This window comes from Erythrolamprus reginae, chromosome 3 (assembly GCF_031021105.1).
Source record: "Erythrolamprus reginae isolate rEryReg1 chromosome 3, rEryReg1.hap1, whole genome shotgun sequence".
NCBI classification, from domain to species: Eukaryota; Metazoa; Chordata; class Lepidosauria; order Squamata; family Dipsadidae; genus Erythrolamprus; species Erythrolamprus reginae.
Genome location: NC_091952.1, coordinates 256,557,571 through 256,575,662, shown reverse-complemented (window position 1 = coordinate 256,575,662; position 18,092 = coordinate 256,557,571). Strand labels below are relative to the sequence as shown.

The following is an 18,092-nucleotide window of genomic DNA, read 5'->3' as shown; positions in this document are numbered from 1 at the left end:
TTTGACTGGACTTATAGGTCACCCCTCTCCGAGGACTCAGGGCAGCTTACTAACATATGAAAGTAGAGAATTCAAAAACAAATTCAAATTCCAATATTAAATAAATTTAAAAACCCAATTAATAATCTTAAAAAACCCATTTAAGATTTAAAACAGTGGTTCTCAACCTGGGGGTCGGGACCCCTTTGGGGGTCGAACGGCCGCTTCACAGGGGTCGCCTAAGACCATGGGGAAAGACAAATTTCTTGTGATGTTAGGAACTAAAGCTTCTATCCTGGCACCTCAGAACATAGTTTTACAATCTGACCAATCAGGCGTTTACAGTGGGGTTGTCCCTCTGACCTTCCTGCCAATCGCTCTGTTGGGAGGATTGGCGCTAGATTTATGGTTGGGGGTCACCACAACATGAGGAACTGTATTAAGGGGTCGTGGCATTAGAAAGGTTGAGAACCACTGATTTAAAACCTCAATCAACATTCAACATGTCTGTGAACTTTGCTTATTTTTAATTGTTGAATAAAGTTTATTTTTTTGAATTAAAAAAACCATTTAAAAACCCTACACTCCCACTCATTCAACTTCAAATTAATGGCTGGAGCAAATCCAATCAAACCAAACCAAACCTACTTTTTTTCTGGCTGGGGAATTCTGGGAGTTGAAGTCCTCCAGGCTTAAAGTTGCCAAGGTTGGAGGTTTTGCTGGGTAGCTGCTTGTGCAGCCCGGTTCTGAATGGGTCAGGACCCAGTAGTGGTGAGTGGCCTGGGGGGGGGGGGGGAACGGACAGGGACCTCTGGTCTAATTTATGGGTATAATATTTCCTTTCTTTTGTCCTAGCTAGGAAATCAACGAAGCCTCCTTCCCTCCAGGGGGCGCTGTCTGTTTTGGACCGGCTCAATATGTCTGCTAGCTTGTTTTTCAGCCCCGCCTTCACAATTCGGACTTGGCGTTTTGTCCCACCCGTGGACGGCATCTGAACACCTATCATGGCCAGTGTGCATTTGGTGCAGTGTTGTTCATGCGTGTGCGTGTAGCAGGGAGTTTTGCGTCCAAAGTTGTTTTCACCTGTTGTGTGTGTGTTAAAATCCTCTTCGACAAGTACTTTAAGTGGCAGAAATACAGGTAGCCCTTCCTAAGGTGGCTTAGGAAGAAGTTTATTAAGCGAGTTTGTTAAGCGAGGTGACTTGATCGAAGTGTATAAAATCACGCAGGGGATAGAAAAGGTGGATAGAGAAAAATTATTTTCTCTATCACACAATACTAAGACAAGGGGGCCACTCCCTAAAGCTCACAGGTAAGAAAGTGAGGACAAATAAAGGGAAATATTTCTTCACCCAGAGGGTCCTTGGTTGATGGGATTCCCTTCCAGAAGAGGTTGTGACAGCTGTCAAACTGGAGAGCTTCAAGGCAGGATTAGACAGATTCATGGATGCCAAGTGTAGCAGTGGTTATTGAAACGGATGTCCAAGTGCTGCCTATGTGTTGGTTGAGGCAGGCAGGGTTCCCTTGGGTCCCATTTGTTGGGGGTCAAGGTAAAGGGGGGTCTTGCCTTCTCTTTCTGCTCAAGATCCCCATGGACAATTGGTGGGACACAGAAGGCTGGACTCGATGGGCTTTGGGCCAATTCAACATGGTTCTTCTTAGGTTCTTATGTTGCCTCATTTTACAACATTTCTTGCCGCAGGTGCTCAGTTGTTAAGCGAGTCACAGGGCTGTGAAAAAGAGCATCGGGCTTCCCCCACTGACTCTGCTTGTGAGAAGGTGGCCCAGGGACCCTGCAACCTGGTCACAATTTTGTGTCTGAATTTTGATGACATGATCACAAGGATGCCACAACAGTCGTTAAGTATGAAATACGGTCGCCAGAAGGTTGAGGAAGGGGATCCCCCACTATGGCAACAGCTGTTGGCCAGGAGTCTAAATTAGGATCTCGTGACCACGTGGGATGTTGCCACAGCCGTTAAGTGTGAAAAACAGTTGTAAGTTCTTTTTTTACAGTGCCATTGAAACTTTCAGCAGCCACTAAATGAACTGTGGATAAATCGAGGACTACCAGTAGCTGGATGGGGAAGTTACCTTATTTTTCGGAGTATAAAAACACGGAGTGCCATATTTTTCCGAGTGTACTTGGAGCGGAGTATAGCCGCTCAGAGTCCATTTCGGAGTGAGAGGCATATAAAATCCAATAATTAAATAAATAAAATAAGACTGCAACTTTCCCCTCCCTAAAATGTTTCGATTGGTATGTGTGAGGAAATGATTGTATTGATTAGTCTAGGACAGTGTTTCCCAACCTTGGCAACTTGAAGAGATCTGGACTTCAACCCCCAGAATTCCCCAGCCAGCGAATGCCCTGTCTCCATAGCGAATGCTGGCTGGGGAATTCTGGGAGTTGAAGTCCAGATCTCTTCAAGTTGCCAAGGTTGGGAAACACTGGTCTAGGACAGTGATGGCGAATCTATGGCATGGGTGCCACCGGTGACACGCGGAGCCATATCTGCTGGCCCGCAAGCTGTTGCCCTAGCTCAGCTCCAGTGTGCATATGTGTGCCGGCCAGCTGATTTTTGGCTCGCACAAAGGCTCTGGAAGGGCGTTTTTGGCTTCCAGAGAGCCTCCAGTGGGATGGGGGAGGGCAGTTTTACCCTCCCCCGGCTCCAGGGAAGCCTTTGGAGCCTGGAGAGTAAGAACTTCGAGCCTACTGGGCCCACCAGAAGTTGGGAAACAGGCCATTTCTGTCGCATGAATCCCAGCAACCGGTCAGGTCCCACAGAATTGGCCTTCTTCGGGTCCCGTCGACTAAGCAATGTCGTTTGGCAGGGCCCAGGAGAAGAGCCTTCTCTGTGGCGGCCCCGACCCTCTGGAACCAGCTCCCCCAGATATCAGAGTTGCCCCCACCCTCCTTGCCTTTCACAAGCTCCTTAAAACCCACCTCTGTCGTCCGGCATGGGTGAACTGAAATTTCCCTTCCCCTTAGGCTTATAGAATTTATACATGGTATGCTTGTTTGTATGATTGGTTCTTTAAACTGGGGTTTTTCAGATTGTTTTTTAATATTAGATTTGTTTACATTGTCTTTTTATATTGTTGTTAGCCGCCCCGAGTCTTTGGAGAGGGGCAGCATACAAATCTAATAAATACAAATACAAATACAAATTTCTGGCCTCCAGAGGGCCTTCTGGGAGTTGGGGAAACAGGCATTGAATTATATATGTATTTATTTATTTATTAGATTTGTATGCCACCCCTCTCCGAGAACTCAGAGCGGCTCACAACAAGAAACGGTACAAATCTAATACTTAAAACAAATTAATCATGGGTGTGGGCTCTTGCACATGTGCAATGGTGCGCAGCTACGCTCTTTTGGCACCCGAGGAAAAAAAGGTTTGCCATCACTGGTCTAGGAGTTTTATTGTTTTAATAATTGAAACACGGTTACGTTTTAAGGGTTTTATTGCTATTAATATTTGACTTTAATTTGTTATTGTATTGTTTTATTGTTGTAAGTCGCCCTGAGTCCTGAGGGATTGGGCAGCATACAAGTCAAATAAGTAAGTAAATATTTGGGTGCGTCTTGCATCCAAATACAGTGGTAACTCGTCTTACAAACTTAATTTGTTCCGTGATGAGGTTCGCAAGTAGAAAAGTTCATATGATGAAACAATGTTTCCCATAGGAATCAACGTAAAAGCAGATAATGCGTGCAATCCCAGAACTCACCCCTTTTGCCTTGCCCTGCTGGGAATCCCGGCCTCCGGACTTCCCTTCCCAGCCGAAGCGCCCGTTCTTGCGCTGCTGGGATTCCCCTGAGGCTCCCCTCCAGTGCCCAGAAACTTCAGATCGTGCAGAATGCGGCCGCGAGAGCTATCGTGGGGCTTCCCAGATTCGCCCACGTTTCTGCAACACTCCATGGCCTGCACTGGCAGCCGATCAGTTTCTGGTCACAATTCAAAGTGTTGGTAATGACCTTTAAAGCCTTACATGGCATTGGGCCAGAATACCTCTGGAACCGCCTTCTACCGCACGAATCCCAGCGATAAGGTCCCACAGAGTTGGCCTTCTCCGGGTTCCATAGACCAAACAATGTCATTTGGCGGGCCCCAGGGGAAAAGCCTTCTCTGTGGCGGCCCCGGCCCTCTGGAATCAGCTTCCCCTGGAGATTAGAACAGCCCCCACCCTCCTTGTCTTTCGCAAGTTACTTAAGACCCACCTATATCGCCAGGCATGGGGGAACTAAGACACCTCCCCCAAGCTTATTATATTTCATGTTTGATGTGTATGTGCTGTATGGTTTTTAATTGTTGAGGTTTTATTATTAGATTTGTTCCATTGTTATACTGTTTTTATTACTGTTGTGAGCCGCCCCGAGTCTTCGGAGAGGAGCAGCATACAAATCTAATAAATTATTATTATTATTATTATTATTATTATTATTATTATTATTATTCACAGCAGCACTGGCAAAAATGACGGGAAATCCCAGCAGCGCAAGAACGGGCGCTTCGGCTGGCAACGGAATTTGGGAGGTGGGATTTCCCAGCGAGAGGAGCCTCAGGGGAATCCCAGCGCTTCGGCTGGCAACGGAAGTCCGGAGGCGGGGCATCCCACCGGCGGCGGCTTGGGTTCGTAAGATGAAAATAGTTCGGAAGAAGAGGAAAAAAACCCTTAAACCCCGTGTTCGTATCTCGAAAAGTTTGTTAGAAGAGGTGTTTGTAAGACGAGGTACCACTGCATAGCTTTTACCAAGCATTTTTACCTAATGCTTCCTGCTTTGCTAGCAAAGCCATCTTCCCTTTGGCTGCCTCTTCCATTGCTGCTTCCTCAGCCGAGCCTTTTTCAGCCCTAACGGTGAAACCATCTTGATCAAATTGTTTCGACTCCTACCCTCAAAACAAACCGTTTCAACTCCTACCCTCAAAACGTCACTACAGAGCCCTGCACACCAAGACAACTAGACACAAGAAGAGTTTTTTTCCAAACGCCATCACTCTGCTAAACAAATAATTCCCTCAACACTGTCAGACTTTCTACTAAATCTGCGGTTCTATTCTACTAGTTTTTCTCATCCTTCCTATCACCCATTTCCTCCCATGTTGACTGTATGACTGTAACTTGTTGCTTATATCCTAAGATTTTTATTAATACAGTGTTCCCTCGATTTTCGCGGGTTCGAACTTCGCGAAACGTCTATACCATGGTTTTTCAAAAATATTAATTAAAAAATACTTTGCTGTTTTTCCCCTTATACCACGGTTTTCCCCGTCCGATGACGTCATATGTCATTGCCAAACTTTCGTCTGCCTTTAAAAAACATTTTTTTTAAATAAACTTTCATAAATAAACATCGTGAGTAATAATCTAAATGGTTGCTAAGGGAATGGGAAATTGTAATTTAGGGGTTTAAAGTGTTAAGGGAAGGCTTGGGATACTGTTTATAGCCAAAAATAGTGTATTTACTTCCGCATCTCTACTTCGCGGAAATTCGACTTTCGCGGGCGGTCTCGGAACGCATCCCCCGCGAAAATCGAGGGAACACTGTATTGCTTCTTCATTGCTTATTTGACCCCTATGACAATCATTAAGTGTTGTACCACATGATTCTTGACTAATGTATATTTTATTTTATGTACGCTAAGAGCATCTGCACCAAGACAAATTCCTTGTGTGTCCAATCACACGGCCAATAAAATTCTATTCTATTCTATTCTATCTTCTGCCTTTCTTCCAGGCCCTAAGAAGTGCTAAGAGTGGAGGGGTCTTCTGTGCTTTGCTAGATTATTGTCCCTTTCCCTGATTTTTTCATTCTCTTTCTTCAGAGAGAGAAGTGAAGTGTTTTAGAAACTATTTAAATGTATTGAAATATTTTCATGAAATAATGATTAACTATTTGTAGATATAGTTGACAAGGTGAAAATGATGATATAATTTAGTAAGGTTTTTTCGGAAAATATATTAACAATGTAATAGTTTGACATAAGCTTGATTTTGCTGAATTAAATTTAAAATGATATGCTTGTAACATGAAAGGGGAAGATATAGTTTAATGATTAAAGAATTTTAAAAGTTACTGTATTTAAGCTTGAGGAATTCAAATAATTTTCGTTTTGCCATGTATATTGTTGTGGTTAACTCTGGCCCAGCTTCTGCCCCAAGGACTGTGGATGTGGGAGAGACATCCACATGCTGCAGGCCTGTTTTGCCCCCAGTGGAATCTGCTGATGAAGGCTCCTCTGACCAAGAAGACATGAGTGACAGGGAGGAGGAGAGTGTGGCAGACAGCTCAGAAGGAGATCAAGTATCTAGCTCCTCCTTGGATTCAGAACAAGAGTTAATGATACAGCCACGCATGCGGAGAGCGATGCATAGGCAACAACTGAGATTATTATCAAAGAAAATGAGGCCACCTGTGGTTGGGTGGGGCTGTGGTCATTAGTGAGGCTGCTATAAAGAGCAGCCTGTTGGTTTGGCCATTGTGGAGGATTATCTGATCCTTGTGTTTCATGACTACTTTGCTGACTTTGACCTTTCGTGTGCTGATTTTTCCCCGCTTGGAAACTAAACCAGAGCAAAGTGTGTTTCACTTTGTGGAAGAAGGACTGTGAATTGCCTCACAGCTGCAAGCTAAGTATCACAGAACTTATAAGGGACTTGTACAAATTACCAGTTTGTTTGGAGACCAGTGCTCTTTGCTATACCAAAAGAGAGCTTGGTTTAAATGAATTTTCATTATAAAGAACATTGTTTTGAATTTTCAAACGCGTGTGTGTCTGAAATTTGTACCTGTGAATTTTTGGGAGGATTCTACCAGAGAGCTCGACAGAACATATGTAATCGATGTTAGTTAGACATAATGCATAAAATATTTAATATGAATGGACTTTGTTTTTTTCTGTTTATTTTTTTCTTTTTGAGAATAGGTAAACTTGGATTTAAAAAAAAAACATTGAAAATAGGAGTTAAAAATAATGATGATGATTAGTAAGGAAATAAGGAAAAGATTGAAGCATAATGGCTCAGGTTGTTTTCTTGGACAAGAGAAAACAGCTAACAAGAGGAAGTAAGCAATAGCATTAAATTCAACTAGAAAACGAAACAATCTGTGTAATCCAAGTGACAAAATTAGAAAAGGAGGCAGCATGAAATAAATGATATATACCGAAAGTAAGGGATATGAAATTAAGTATTAACGTATATTGAGTATTTTAATTGGTGATGGATATATGTGTATTAAATTGCATTGAAGATACAGTGGTACATCTACCTACAAATGTCTCTACTTACAAACTTTTCTAGATAAGAACTGGGGGATCAAGATTTTTTTGCCTCTTATCAAGAACCATTTTTCACTTAAAAACCTGAGCCTCCGAAACTATAACCAGAAAAAGCAGGGAGAAGCCTCCGTGGGGCCTTTAGGAATCTCCTGGGAGGAAACAGGGCCAGAAAAAGTAGGGAGAAGCCTCCGTGGGGCCTCTAGGAATCTCCTGGGAGGAAACAGGACCGGAAAAGGCGGGGAAAAGCCTCTGTGGACCCTCTCTAGGAATCTCCTGGGAGGAAATAGGTCTGGAAAAGGCAAAGAGAAGCCTCCGTGAGGCCTCCCTAGGAATCTCCTGGGAGGAAACAGGGCCTCCACCCTCCCTGTGGTTTCCCCAATCGCATGCATTATTTGCTTTTACATTGATTCCTATGGGAAAAATTGCTTTTTCTTACAAACTTTTCTACTTAAGAACCTGATCATGGAAAGAATTAAGTTCGTAAGTAGAGGTACCACCGTATATGTAATGACGGATTTAACTGTCTATGACTAGATCGGTTCTTGACTAAGATATTTACCAAAGTAAATACTATTTTATACACTTAATGTATCTGGTTTGTCCGACTGAACTATTACTCGTATCTCTGGGCTATCAACTGGATAACTCCACGCTTCCCCTGTGTATGTGTATTTTTGACAACTCAGCGATCACTCTGCACACTCCTTAACAATGTTCCCTAGTTGTGTCTTGAAACATCTGTGAGAAAACCACCAAGCTCAGAGAGCACAACAAGGACCCCACAGTTCAACCACCAGCTGCAAAGATTCCTTTTTGTTATAGGCATCTTTGGAGTCGTGAGTACACAAGCCAAGGAAAACAAGGCACTCACACACACTTTGCAATGTCCCCACACACAACCAGGAGAACCACTGGAGACCAGTAGCAGCTGCATGGAGATGGGGCTGGGGTGGGGTGGGAGGGCAGTTCTCAGAAGCTAAGCAACATCAAGGAGATGGAAACAAAATAGTTGCCCCAAGAAGTTGTTCCTTCTGCTGGGACCCCACAGTGAGGTCTTATTTTAAATAAGACAGTTTTGTTGAAGCTCAAACCAGGAATCATTTGCTTGTCCCAGAAGAAGGGCAGGTCTTGCTACGGCTGGCCTTTTTTAGGAGGGATTGGAGTCGCTGACTTCGATCAATACTGTCTGGAGCCAATTTCACTTCATGAAAAAAAAAATTAGCGGTAAGCAAGGTCTCTGAAGGCATCAAAGCATGCCTGGGGTGGGAGGCTAAGCAGGATTGGGCCTGGTGACTATTTGGATGGGAGATCACCAAGAAATATGTGGACTGAAAGCTAGGGTCAGGACCAGAATACCTCCGGGACCGCCTTCTGCCGCACAAATCCCAGCGACCCGTTAGGTCCCACAGAGTTGGCCTTCTCCGGGTCCCATCAACTAAACAATGTCATTTGGCGGGACCCAGGGGAAGAGCCTTCTCTGTGGCGGCCCCAACCGTCTGGAATCAGCTCCCCCCGGAGATTAGAACGGCCCCCACCCTCCTTGCCTTTCATAAAGTTCTTAAGACCCACCTCTGCCGTCAGGCATGGGGGAACTGAGACATCTCCCCTGGGCCTATACAGTTTAAGTTTAATCAGATTTGTATGCTGCCCCTCTCCGCAGACTCGGTATGTTTGTGTGTATGTTTGCTTTTAATAATGGGTTTTTTAGCGTTTTTTAAATTATTAGATTTGTTCTTACATTGTTCTTGTTATTGTTGTGAGCCGCCCCAAGTCTACAGAGAGGGGCGGCATACAAATCTAATAAATAATAATAATAATAATGATAATGATAGTAATAATAATAATAATAATAATAATAGACTAAAAAGGGTTTTGTTTTTTTTTAATCCTGAAAGAGCAGTTAAGAAAGCAGCATGAAGTGGGGTTCCATAAGTCATTAAGAGGCTTTAAAATGGGAGTGTGTACGTCTATTTGTGTGTGTTTCGAGGGACAGTGGTGTGATTTGGCTAGAGGTCTCTGTCGTGGCCCTTAATAAGCCAGTTTTGTTGAAGCTCAAACAAGGAATCCTGGCTTGTCCCAGAAGACAGGTAGGCAATGGTCACAGTCAATGCAAAAAATTGGGATTTCTCCCGTAAGGGCAGAGAATGAAGGAGTTGCTGTTAAACTATTTAATCAAGGTTTCCTGTTAAAAACAGGAGTCCAATAGCGGTGAGCCAGGATCTCAGACTATGATAAATACAGATAATTTATTAATTTATTAATTGGATTTATATGACCTCCCCCTTCGAGGGACAGCAAATCCCTGACTTACCAACAGTTCATTTAGTGACTGTTGAAAATGAGAACGGCACTGGAAAAAAGTGAGGCTGTGACCATTTTTTTCACATTTGCAACTGTTGCTGAGTCCTCATGGTCACGTGATTGAAAATTCAGATGCTTGGCAACTGGCATGTACCTGTGACGGTTGCAACGTCGTGCGATTTCCCCTTCTGAGACTTTCCGACAAGGAAAGTCAATGGGAAAACCAGATTCACTTAACAACTGCATTAGTAGCACATCAACTACGATGATTCACTTAACAACTCTGGCAAGAAATGTCGTAAAAGGAGGCAAAACAAATGTTTCATTTAACAACAGAAATGGGAGGGGGATCAATGATAATCGTAAGTCGAGGACCACCTGCATTTAGTATTCTGATTGACGGGTTTCAGGTAATCCTTGGCTTAGAAACATTCCTTTAGAAACCAAAGTTACGACGGCAGTGGGGGAAAAGTGACTTCCAGGCCATTTCTCACACTTACGACCGTTGTAGCATATCCCCCCATAAGGTCACTTGATCAAAATTCAGACCCTCGGCAACGTATTCATATTTACAACGGTCATAGCATCCCGTGGTTACATAAACCCCGTTTGCGACCCTCTCTGGCAAACTCCATGGGGAAGTAGATTCAACTTAACAATCTTGTGACTCCGGGAACGCCTTCTGCCACACAAATCCCAGTGGCCAATCAGGTCCCACAGAGTTGGCCTTCTCCGGGTCTGTCGACTAAACAATGCCGTTTGGCGGGACCCAGGGGAAGAGCCTTCTCTGTGGCAGCCCCGGCCCTCTGGAATCAACTCCCCCCAGGAGATTTGAATTGCCCCTACCCTTCCTGCCTTCCACAAGATGTTAAAGACCTATCTATGTCGCCAGGCATGGGGGGGAATAACTATCTCTTCTCCCACCACCACCTTTTTTCCTGACTGTAATACATGAGAATGGTGTGATTGTGCAGTAATGGTTGCTTTTAATATTTATGGGTTTTGCATCTCGTTTTTTTAACTCTATTGGATTTGTATTCTATGCATTGTATTGTTGTTGTTGTTGTTGTGAGCCGCCCCGAGTCTTCGGAGAGGGGCGGCATACAAATCTAATGAATCTTAAATCTTAATTTAACAGCGGCAGAGATTCACTTAACGACTGTGGCGAGAAAGGCTGTAAAATGGGGCAAAGCTCACTTAAGAACGGTCTCGCTCAGCAAAGGAAACTCTGGAACTCGTTCTGGTTGTAAGTCAAGGAATACCTGCATGTTATTCCCGAGGGTTACGCGGGAATTGAGCCATCCCTACAGAGGAGCTGAACCAGCCACCGTTTCCTTGACTCTCCTTGAAGGTGCGGCCCAGTTCCAGTAGCGATTTTGAGGATGTGCGCAGCTGCATGCTCCCGACACATGCACACGCACCCCCGCATGAGATTTCGCTTCTGCTCATGAGCAGAAAGCAAAATCTCATGTGAAGACCCTAACGTGGCGGTTTTTTGCTTCTGCGCATACGCGGAAGCAAAAATATCAGCAAAAATCACCAAAATCTCACTCGCGCAAGCGTCTTCACATGAAATTTTGTTTGCTGCACATGCGCAGAAGCAAAATCTCACACCAATGGGTGTATGTGCAGCCATGATAGCATTGGAGGGCGCACCGGTAATGCCGAAGATGGCAGGCCTTCCCTGGTGCTTCCCACCACCTCTGGCCAAAGACCTGAAATTATTGGGAAGTTCAAACTGAACCCAATTCAAAGGATGACTGACAATGGAACCGAGTTCAAAAAAGGCCAGAGAAATACTCTCTAAGAATCAAGTTACAGAGACGGCACGCAATTTGTACTCGCTGGTTGCGTTGGGAGACAAAGGACCAATCTTGCCATCAGCTCTTTGGGGCTTTCTCGTCAGGTAACCCTCCAAGGGGAACCAAAACTGGGAGGGCAGGGTGGGCAGAAATGGGTTTCCAAAGTTTTTTGGCTTGTAGGCCCCTCCAACTGCTGAATCAGAGGAGGAGGAGGCCTCGTGGGAGTCAGAAGGAACGGGGCCGGCAGAGAGAGATAAGAGGCAGAGCCTGGGCTGTCCGTCAGCCCTCAGATGGAATCAACAGCCCCCAGGTCTCGAGGTGGCAGATGAGGAAGAGGAGGAACGGGTGGGTCCTATGCCTGCAACATGGATGTGCATTAGGCAGAGGAGAGGAGAGGAGTGGAAATCTATGGGCTGGTCCTTGGGACCAGTATTAGGTTCCTACCTGAACCAGGACAGGGGATGGCGTTCCGGTAGCAAAAATGGAGCTGTGCACGCAATTCCAGGTGACTGGCGGGCCTGCATGCGCATCAGAGCGAGATTTGGCTTCTGCGCATGTACAGGAAGCAAAATCTTGTGAGAGGAAATGTGGGTGCCGCACGAATCCCAGCAGCCGATTAGGTCCCACAGAGTGGGCCTTCTCCGGGTCCTGTCGACTAAACAATATCGTTTGGCAGGACCCAGGGGAAGAGCCTTCTCTGTGGCGGCTCCGACTCTCTGGAACCAGCTCCCTCCAGAGATTAGAACTGCCCCCACCCTCCCTGCCTTTCGTAAACTCCTTAAAACCGACCTCTGCCGTCAGGCATGGGGGAATTGAGACATCTTCCCCGGGCCTATACAATTTATGTATGGTATGTTTGTGTGTATGTCTGCTTTAATACAGTGGTACCTCATGATACGAACGCCCCGCCATACGAACAACCCGAGATACGAACCCGGGGTTCAGAAATTTTTTGCCTCTTCTTACGAACGTTTTCCGTCTTACGAACCCGCCGCCGCCGCCTCCGAGAAGCCCCGCCGCCCGGCTGTTGCTTTTGGAAACAGCCGGGGGGCTTCTCAGAGTCCTCCTGAACCCGAACGCCAAACCCGAACTTCCGGGTTCGGCGTTCGGGAGGCCGCCGAGAAGCCCCCCGGCTGTTTTAAAAGGTGACAGCCGGGGGGCGGGGCTTCTCAGTGAAAGTTCGGGAGGCCGCTTTGGGTTTTTGGCTGGGGGGGGGGGAAAGTAGGACCTTCCTAACTCCCTCCCCCCCCCAGCCAAAAACCCAAAGCCTGTCTGTTGCCGCACGGTTTAGCCAGGACAGGAGCGGCAAAGTGCCCGGTTTCAGCTTCGCATTCCTCCACGTCACTTCGCCGCTCCTGTCCTGGCTAAACCGTGCGGCAACAGACAGGCTTTGGGTTTTTGGCTGGGGGGGGAGGGAGTTAGGAAGGTCCTCCTGCTCCCCCTCCCGAGCCAAAAACCCAAAGGCGGTCTGCCGCCGCCGGCTTGAGCCAGGAGGCATTCAGGGCGAAGTGCGTGGAGGGTTTGTTTATTTATTTGTTTGTTTGTTTGTTTGTTTATTTATTTATTTTTTAGATTTGTATGCCACCCCTCTCCGCGGACTCAGGGCGGCTCACAACAAGGCATAAACAAATCGTAACAAATCCAAATAAATTTAAATATTTAAAAAAGTTTAAAAAGAACCCCAATATACTAACAAGCACACACACAAACATACCATGCATAAATTGTACATGCCCGGGGGAGATGTTTCAGTTTCCCCAGGCCTGACGGCAAAGGTGGGTTTTAAGAACTTTACGGAAGGCAGGGAGAGTAGGGGCAGTTCTAATCTCTGGGGGGAGTTGGTTCCAGAGAGTCGGGGCCGAAGGCTCTTCCCCTGGGACCCGCCAACCGACATTGTTTAGTTGACGGGACCCGGAGAAGGCCCACTCTGTGGGACCTAATCGGTCGCTGGGATTCGTGCGGCAGAAGGCGGTCTCGGAGATATTCTGGTCCAGTGCCATGAAGGGCTTTAAAGGTCATAACCAACACTTTGAATTGTGACCGGAAACTGATCGGCAGCCAGTGCAGACTTGGCGTTGGGGTTTGGCGTTGGGGTTCAGGAGGCTGCTGGGAAGCCCCCCGGCTGTTTTAAAAGGTGACAGCCGGGCGGCAGCATTTTTTTGCAGGGGGGGTTTTGTTGTTGCACGGATTAATTGACTTTACATTGTTTCCTATGGGAAACAATGTTTCGTCATACGAACCTCCCCCTGGAACCAATTAGGTTCGTATCTTGAGGTTCCACTGTAATGGGTTTTTTTAATGTTTTTTAAATCATTAGATTTGTCATGAATTGTTTTATTATTGTTGTGAGCCGCCCTGAGTCTACAGAGAGTGGCGGCACACAAATCTAATAAATAAATAAATAAATTGAATGGATATGTGTCTATTTCACTTGTTTTTTTAGTTTTTAATTTAACTTTTAATCTTAATTCATTGGATTTCAATGTACTTTTTTTTTTTTGGTATATATGTGGTAAGCCGCCCCAAGTCTTCGGAGAGGGGCAGCATATAAATCCAATAAAACGAAAACTAAACTAATTTTGGCAATTTTTTTGCTTCCACACATGCACGGAAGCAAAAGCATCGCTGAAATCTCGCGCACCCCGGCGTCTTCTCACAATATTTGCCTCCTGCGCATGCACAGAAGCCAAATCTCGCCCCAACGGCGCACACACCGATCACCAATCACCCAGAGCTGCGCGCACATCAGGACCGGTAGCGGAGGTAAGCTGCAACCTCTGCCTGCTTTGGACGGAAGACCACAGCTGCTAGTAAAGCCCCACCCTAGCTCTGGGGATCAAAGGCAGGAGGCGGAGATGAATAGATGTGGCAGACACCTATCCTGCTCAAAAAAACAAAGGGAACACTTAACACAATATAACTCTAAGTCAATCAAACTTCTGTGAAATCAAACTGTCCACTTAGGAAGCAACTCTGATTGACAATCCATTTCACCTGGTGTTGTGCACATTCAACTTTGTATTCAATGAGAATATTTCATTCATTCAGATCTAGGATGGGTTCTTGGAGGGTTCCCTTTGTGTTTTTGACCAGTGTATTTATCTCCCTGCTGGACAGGCTTGTTAGCCTGCGGTGAGGGAGAAGCTTTTTTGCCGGGGCTGCTGGCACTCCTAATAAAAGGAATCATTGCGTCAGCTACAGAGGTTTTCGTTTTGTTGGAAGAGCTGGGTCAGAATACCAAGGCCTTGTGAAGACATCAATGCAAGAGAAAAATACAAGCTGGGATGGATCGGAAGGGACTAGTAGAGTATAGTGATACCTCGTCTTACGAACTTAATTGGTTCTGGGATGAGGTTTGTAAGGTGAAAAGTTTGTAAGACGAAACAATGTTTCCCATAGGAATCAATGGAAAAGCGATTAATGTGTGCAAGCCCAAAACTCACCCCTTTTGCCAGCCGAAAGCGCCCATTTTTGCGCTGCTGGGATTCCCCTGAGGCTCTCCTCCGTGGGAAACCCCACCTCCGGACTTCCGTGTTTTTGTGATGCTGCAGGGGAATCCCAACAGGGAATCTCAGCAGCGCAGGGCATTCCCAGTGGTGGCGGCTTGGGTTTGTAAGGTGAAAATAGTTTGGAAGAAGAGGCGAAACAATCTTAAACCCCGGGGTTGTATCTCACAAAGTTTGTATGACGAGGGGTTTGTAAGATGAGGTATCACTGTATTCACAATTAGATTACAATTACACTGTATTTGTTGTGAGTTCTCCTTGCCCACCTCAGGTCATGTCAGGTTCTGAGGAGGGTGAGGCAGGCTCCTCTGGATACCTTTGGTCAAGGGGGATTGCCAGCTGATGCAGACAGCGAGAGTGAGGGAGAAAGTGGCCTGAGGAACCACTAGAGGGGGCTGATGTGACAATGGGGAAGCGGGTCCCAGTCAGAGGATGAGAAAGACATGAGAGTGGATAGTCACTGGATAGATCCTTGCTATAGGAGATTGTTGAGAAGGCAAGAGGAATTGCACAGTAAAAGGTATTAGTTTACAGACTTATCTCTTTGGGATGTGGTGTCACTTCCAGGCAGTATAAAGGCAAAGGATCTTGGGAAACTGCGTGTGGGGATTCAACATCATTCAATGGGAGAGATGTGTGTGTGTGCGCGATTGAACAAGGCTTTAAAACCATGATTTCTGCCTCAATAAAAGGCATTCTCTGAGGATGCTTGTTGGCTGGGACTTGGGTGAGCAAATTGATATGCTTAAATGATGAATGGACTTTTATTTAAGACCCAGTTTGGTGCCTTTCCGGGACATTGTTGATGCTTAGCTCCAAAGAAAAAGATAACTCTTTTCCCCTGGCCGTTTAAAATCTGCTTTTTGTTATGTGTGCTTATATCAATAGTTTGATTTTATCATAAAATAAAGGATTTTTGAGTCGGTGGGTTAGCTCCGAGGGCCGTGCACAGGACAGTACTGGGCCAGATAACATGAGAGGCCACCTGTGGCTTGGGCAGGGGAGACGGTCAGCATCTTACCTGCTGGCAGGAAGGGCTGTGGGCTGGGCCGTTCATCTGTTCATAGTATCGTTTCTCAGCATCGTCGTACTTGAATTTGTCGAACCAGATCTTCTCGTGCATGAGGAAGTGGGTGGCCATTTTTCTGCAAAGAAGGGGGAGGTTAAATAAATTATTTGAGAGCACTTGGTTGGAGGATCGGGACACCGAATGACCACAAGTCTTTCCCCTCTCCATCCCTCAGGGCTGCACCTGGTTAAGAAATCACTAACCCATCACTCTAGATATGGGATGTCCAACCTTGGAGCCTTTTAAGGCTTGTGGACTTCAATTCCCAGAATTCCCCAGCCAGCTGTACTGGCTGGGGAATTCTGGGAGTTGAAGTCCACAAGCCTTAAGGGTGTCAACTTTGGTTATCCTTGATCTATATGGAAAAACTAACCAAACTGCAAACGACATATCATTCGAAACATTTGACACTTGAAAAATGAATGGGAACCCAACTATCAGTTACAAATTCTGTTCAAAAATTCTGTGTCCCGGTCCTCTTTTTTTTTTTTTTTCAGCAAATACGTAGAAGCCAACTCTACAAGCAGCACCCGATCCTTAAACGGCACAGAACGATGGGCTTGGCAGTATCCCAACCTTCTCAGTAAACTCCAAACAGCCTGGCACCAATAAGCCCTCAAGGGATTGAACAAAACCGCGCAAGGGAATAAGGCTTCCTGTATTATTTACAACAGGCACCTTCTCAAACCTTTTCCGGGAAAACCTTTGTCTGGATGCCTGAGGCTGGAAAGGAGGTGGGGAATCCCAATAGGAAATTCCATGGGCGGAGCTTTGACGTCACGAAGACGTCCTTCCTGGAGGCCGAAACGTGGCCTCCAGGAAGGACGTCTTTGTGACACCAAAGCTCCGTCCATGGAATTTCCTATTGGGATTCCCTATTGGAATTCCCAAACCCGAACCCGAAAAGTTCGGTGTTCGGGTGAACGCCGAGAAGCCCAACGGCTGTTTTAAAAGGTGACAGCCGGGCGGCAGTGCCCAGCGGAGCGCCATTTTGCGATCTTCAGTGGGTTCGTAAGCAGAAAAAAGTTTGTAAGAAGAGGCAAAAAATTTCTGAACCCCGGGTTCGTATCACGAGATACCACTGTACTTTATCTCAAGAGACATCCAAAATCTGATTTTATGCCATTCAGGCCAGCCTAAAAAAACTCAAGCTAAGAATCCCTGGTTGTTTTATCCTTCAAAACATCTCTGGCCACTGGCATCCCTCTTGTGAGGCAGCAGTTCTACACACACCAAGGAGAAAACCACAAAAACGTGTCACAGTGGCCAATTCGTCCCGGGGCAAGATTTACACAAATATCGAAGGGATAGCGGAATGGAATCACTTAGGAAAGGTTGTCAAAGGAGGGACAGAATGAAACGCAAATGACAACAATTCAACTTGCAACCACAATTTGGAGGAAGTTGGTAAGGCTGAGTTATCCCGCAGTGAGTCGGCTGCGGCAGGTTCTTCCGCCCTGTCACTAGGGGGGGCAGTTTTTGGAGACTCAGGCGATGCATGAATTTGACTCCCAAGGGGCTGGGGGCGCTTTTAAAATCTAGATTCAGTGAACGAAGCATCCTTTCATCTTATACTAGCTCACAGGGACTCCCTTGGTACACACATCACCCAAGTCGACCGCAACAGAGGGAAGAGACAACCTCTTTCCAAACCCTTCACTTCGGAACACATGGAATGCCTTCTCAGAATACGGAATCACAGAGCTGGAAGGGACCTTGGGGGTCTTCTAGTCCAACCCCCTGGTCAGGCAGGAAACCCGACACTATTTCAGACAAATGGTTATCCAACATCTTCTTCCAATGTTGGAGCACCCAGAACTTCTGGAGGCAAGTTGTTCCACTGATTAATTCTTCTAACTGTCAGGAAATTTCTCCTTAGTTCTAGGTTCTGCTAAAAAAATGAAGGGTTAATTTTGCCTTTTCAATAATGCTCCTTGCCAAAACGGAGCATCATCAGCCACGGTGGCGCAGTGGTTAGAATCAGTGAAGGGCTCCCTATCACCGGCGCATGATTCGGCTCCTGCACATGCGCAGAAACTGAAAATGCACAGGAAGCATGCACAGGAAACAAAATATCGTACGAGAACACTCGCATCCAAATTTCAGCAATTTTTGACATGCGCGGAAGAAAAAGAACGCCGAAAATCGG

At 45.9% G+C, this 18,092-nt stretch overlaps 1 protein-coding gene across 3 annotated transcripts in view; it reads right to left on the bottom strand.

The window, feature by feature from the left end:
- The window catches only part of EEF1D (eukaryotic translation elongation factor 1 delta), a 63,743-nt gene that overhangs the window by 31,132 nt on the left and 14,519 nt on the right, over positions 1–18,092 (bottom strand). For 2 of the 3 annotated variants that reach the window (XM_070748389.1, XM_070748391.1), the window contains exon 2: positions 15,896–16,019. In XM_070748389.1, the coding sequence (XP_070604490.1) occupies positions 15,896–16,015 (120 nt within the window). In that variant the 5' untranslated portion in view covers positions 16,016–16,019. Of the gene's footprint in view, positions 1–15,834; positions 16,020–18,092 lie in introns of all 3 variants that reach the window. The other variant, XM_070748394.1, reaches the window with a different exon arrangement.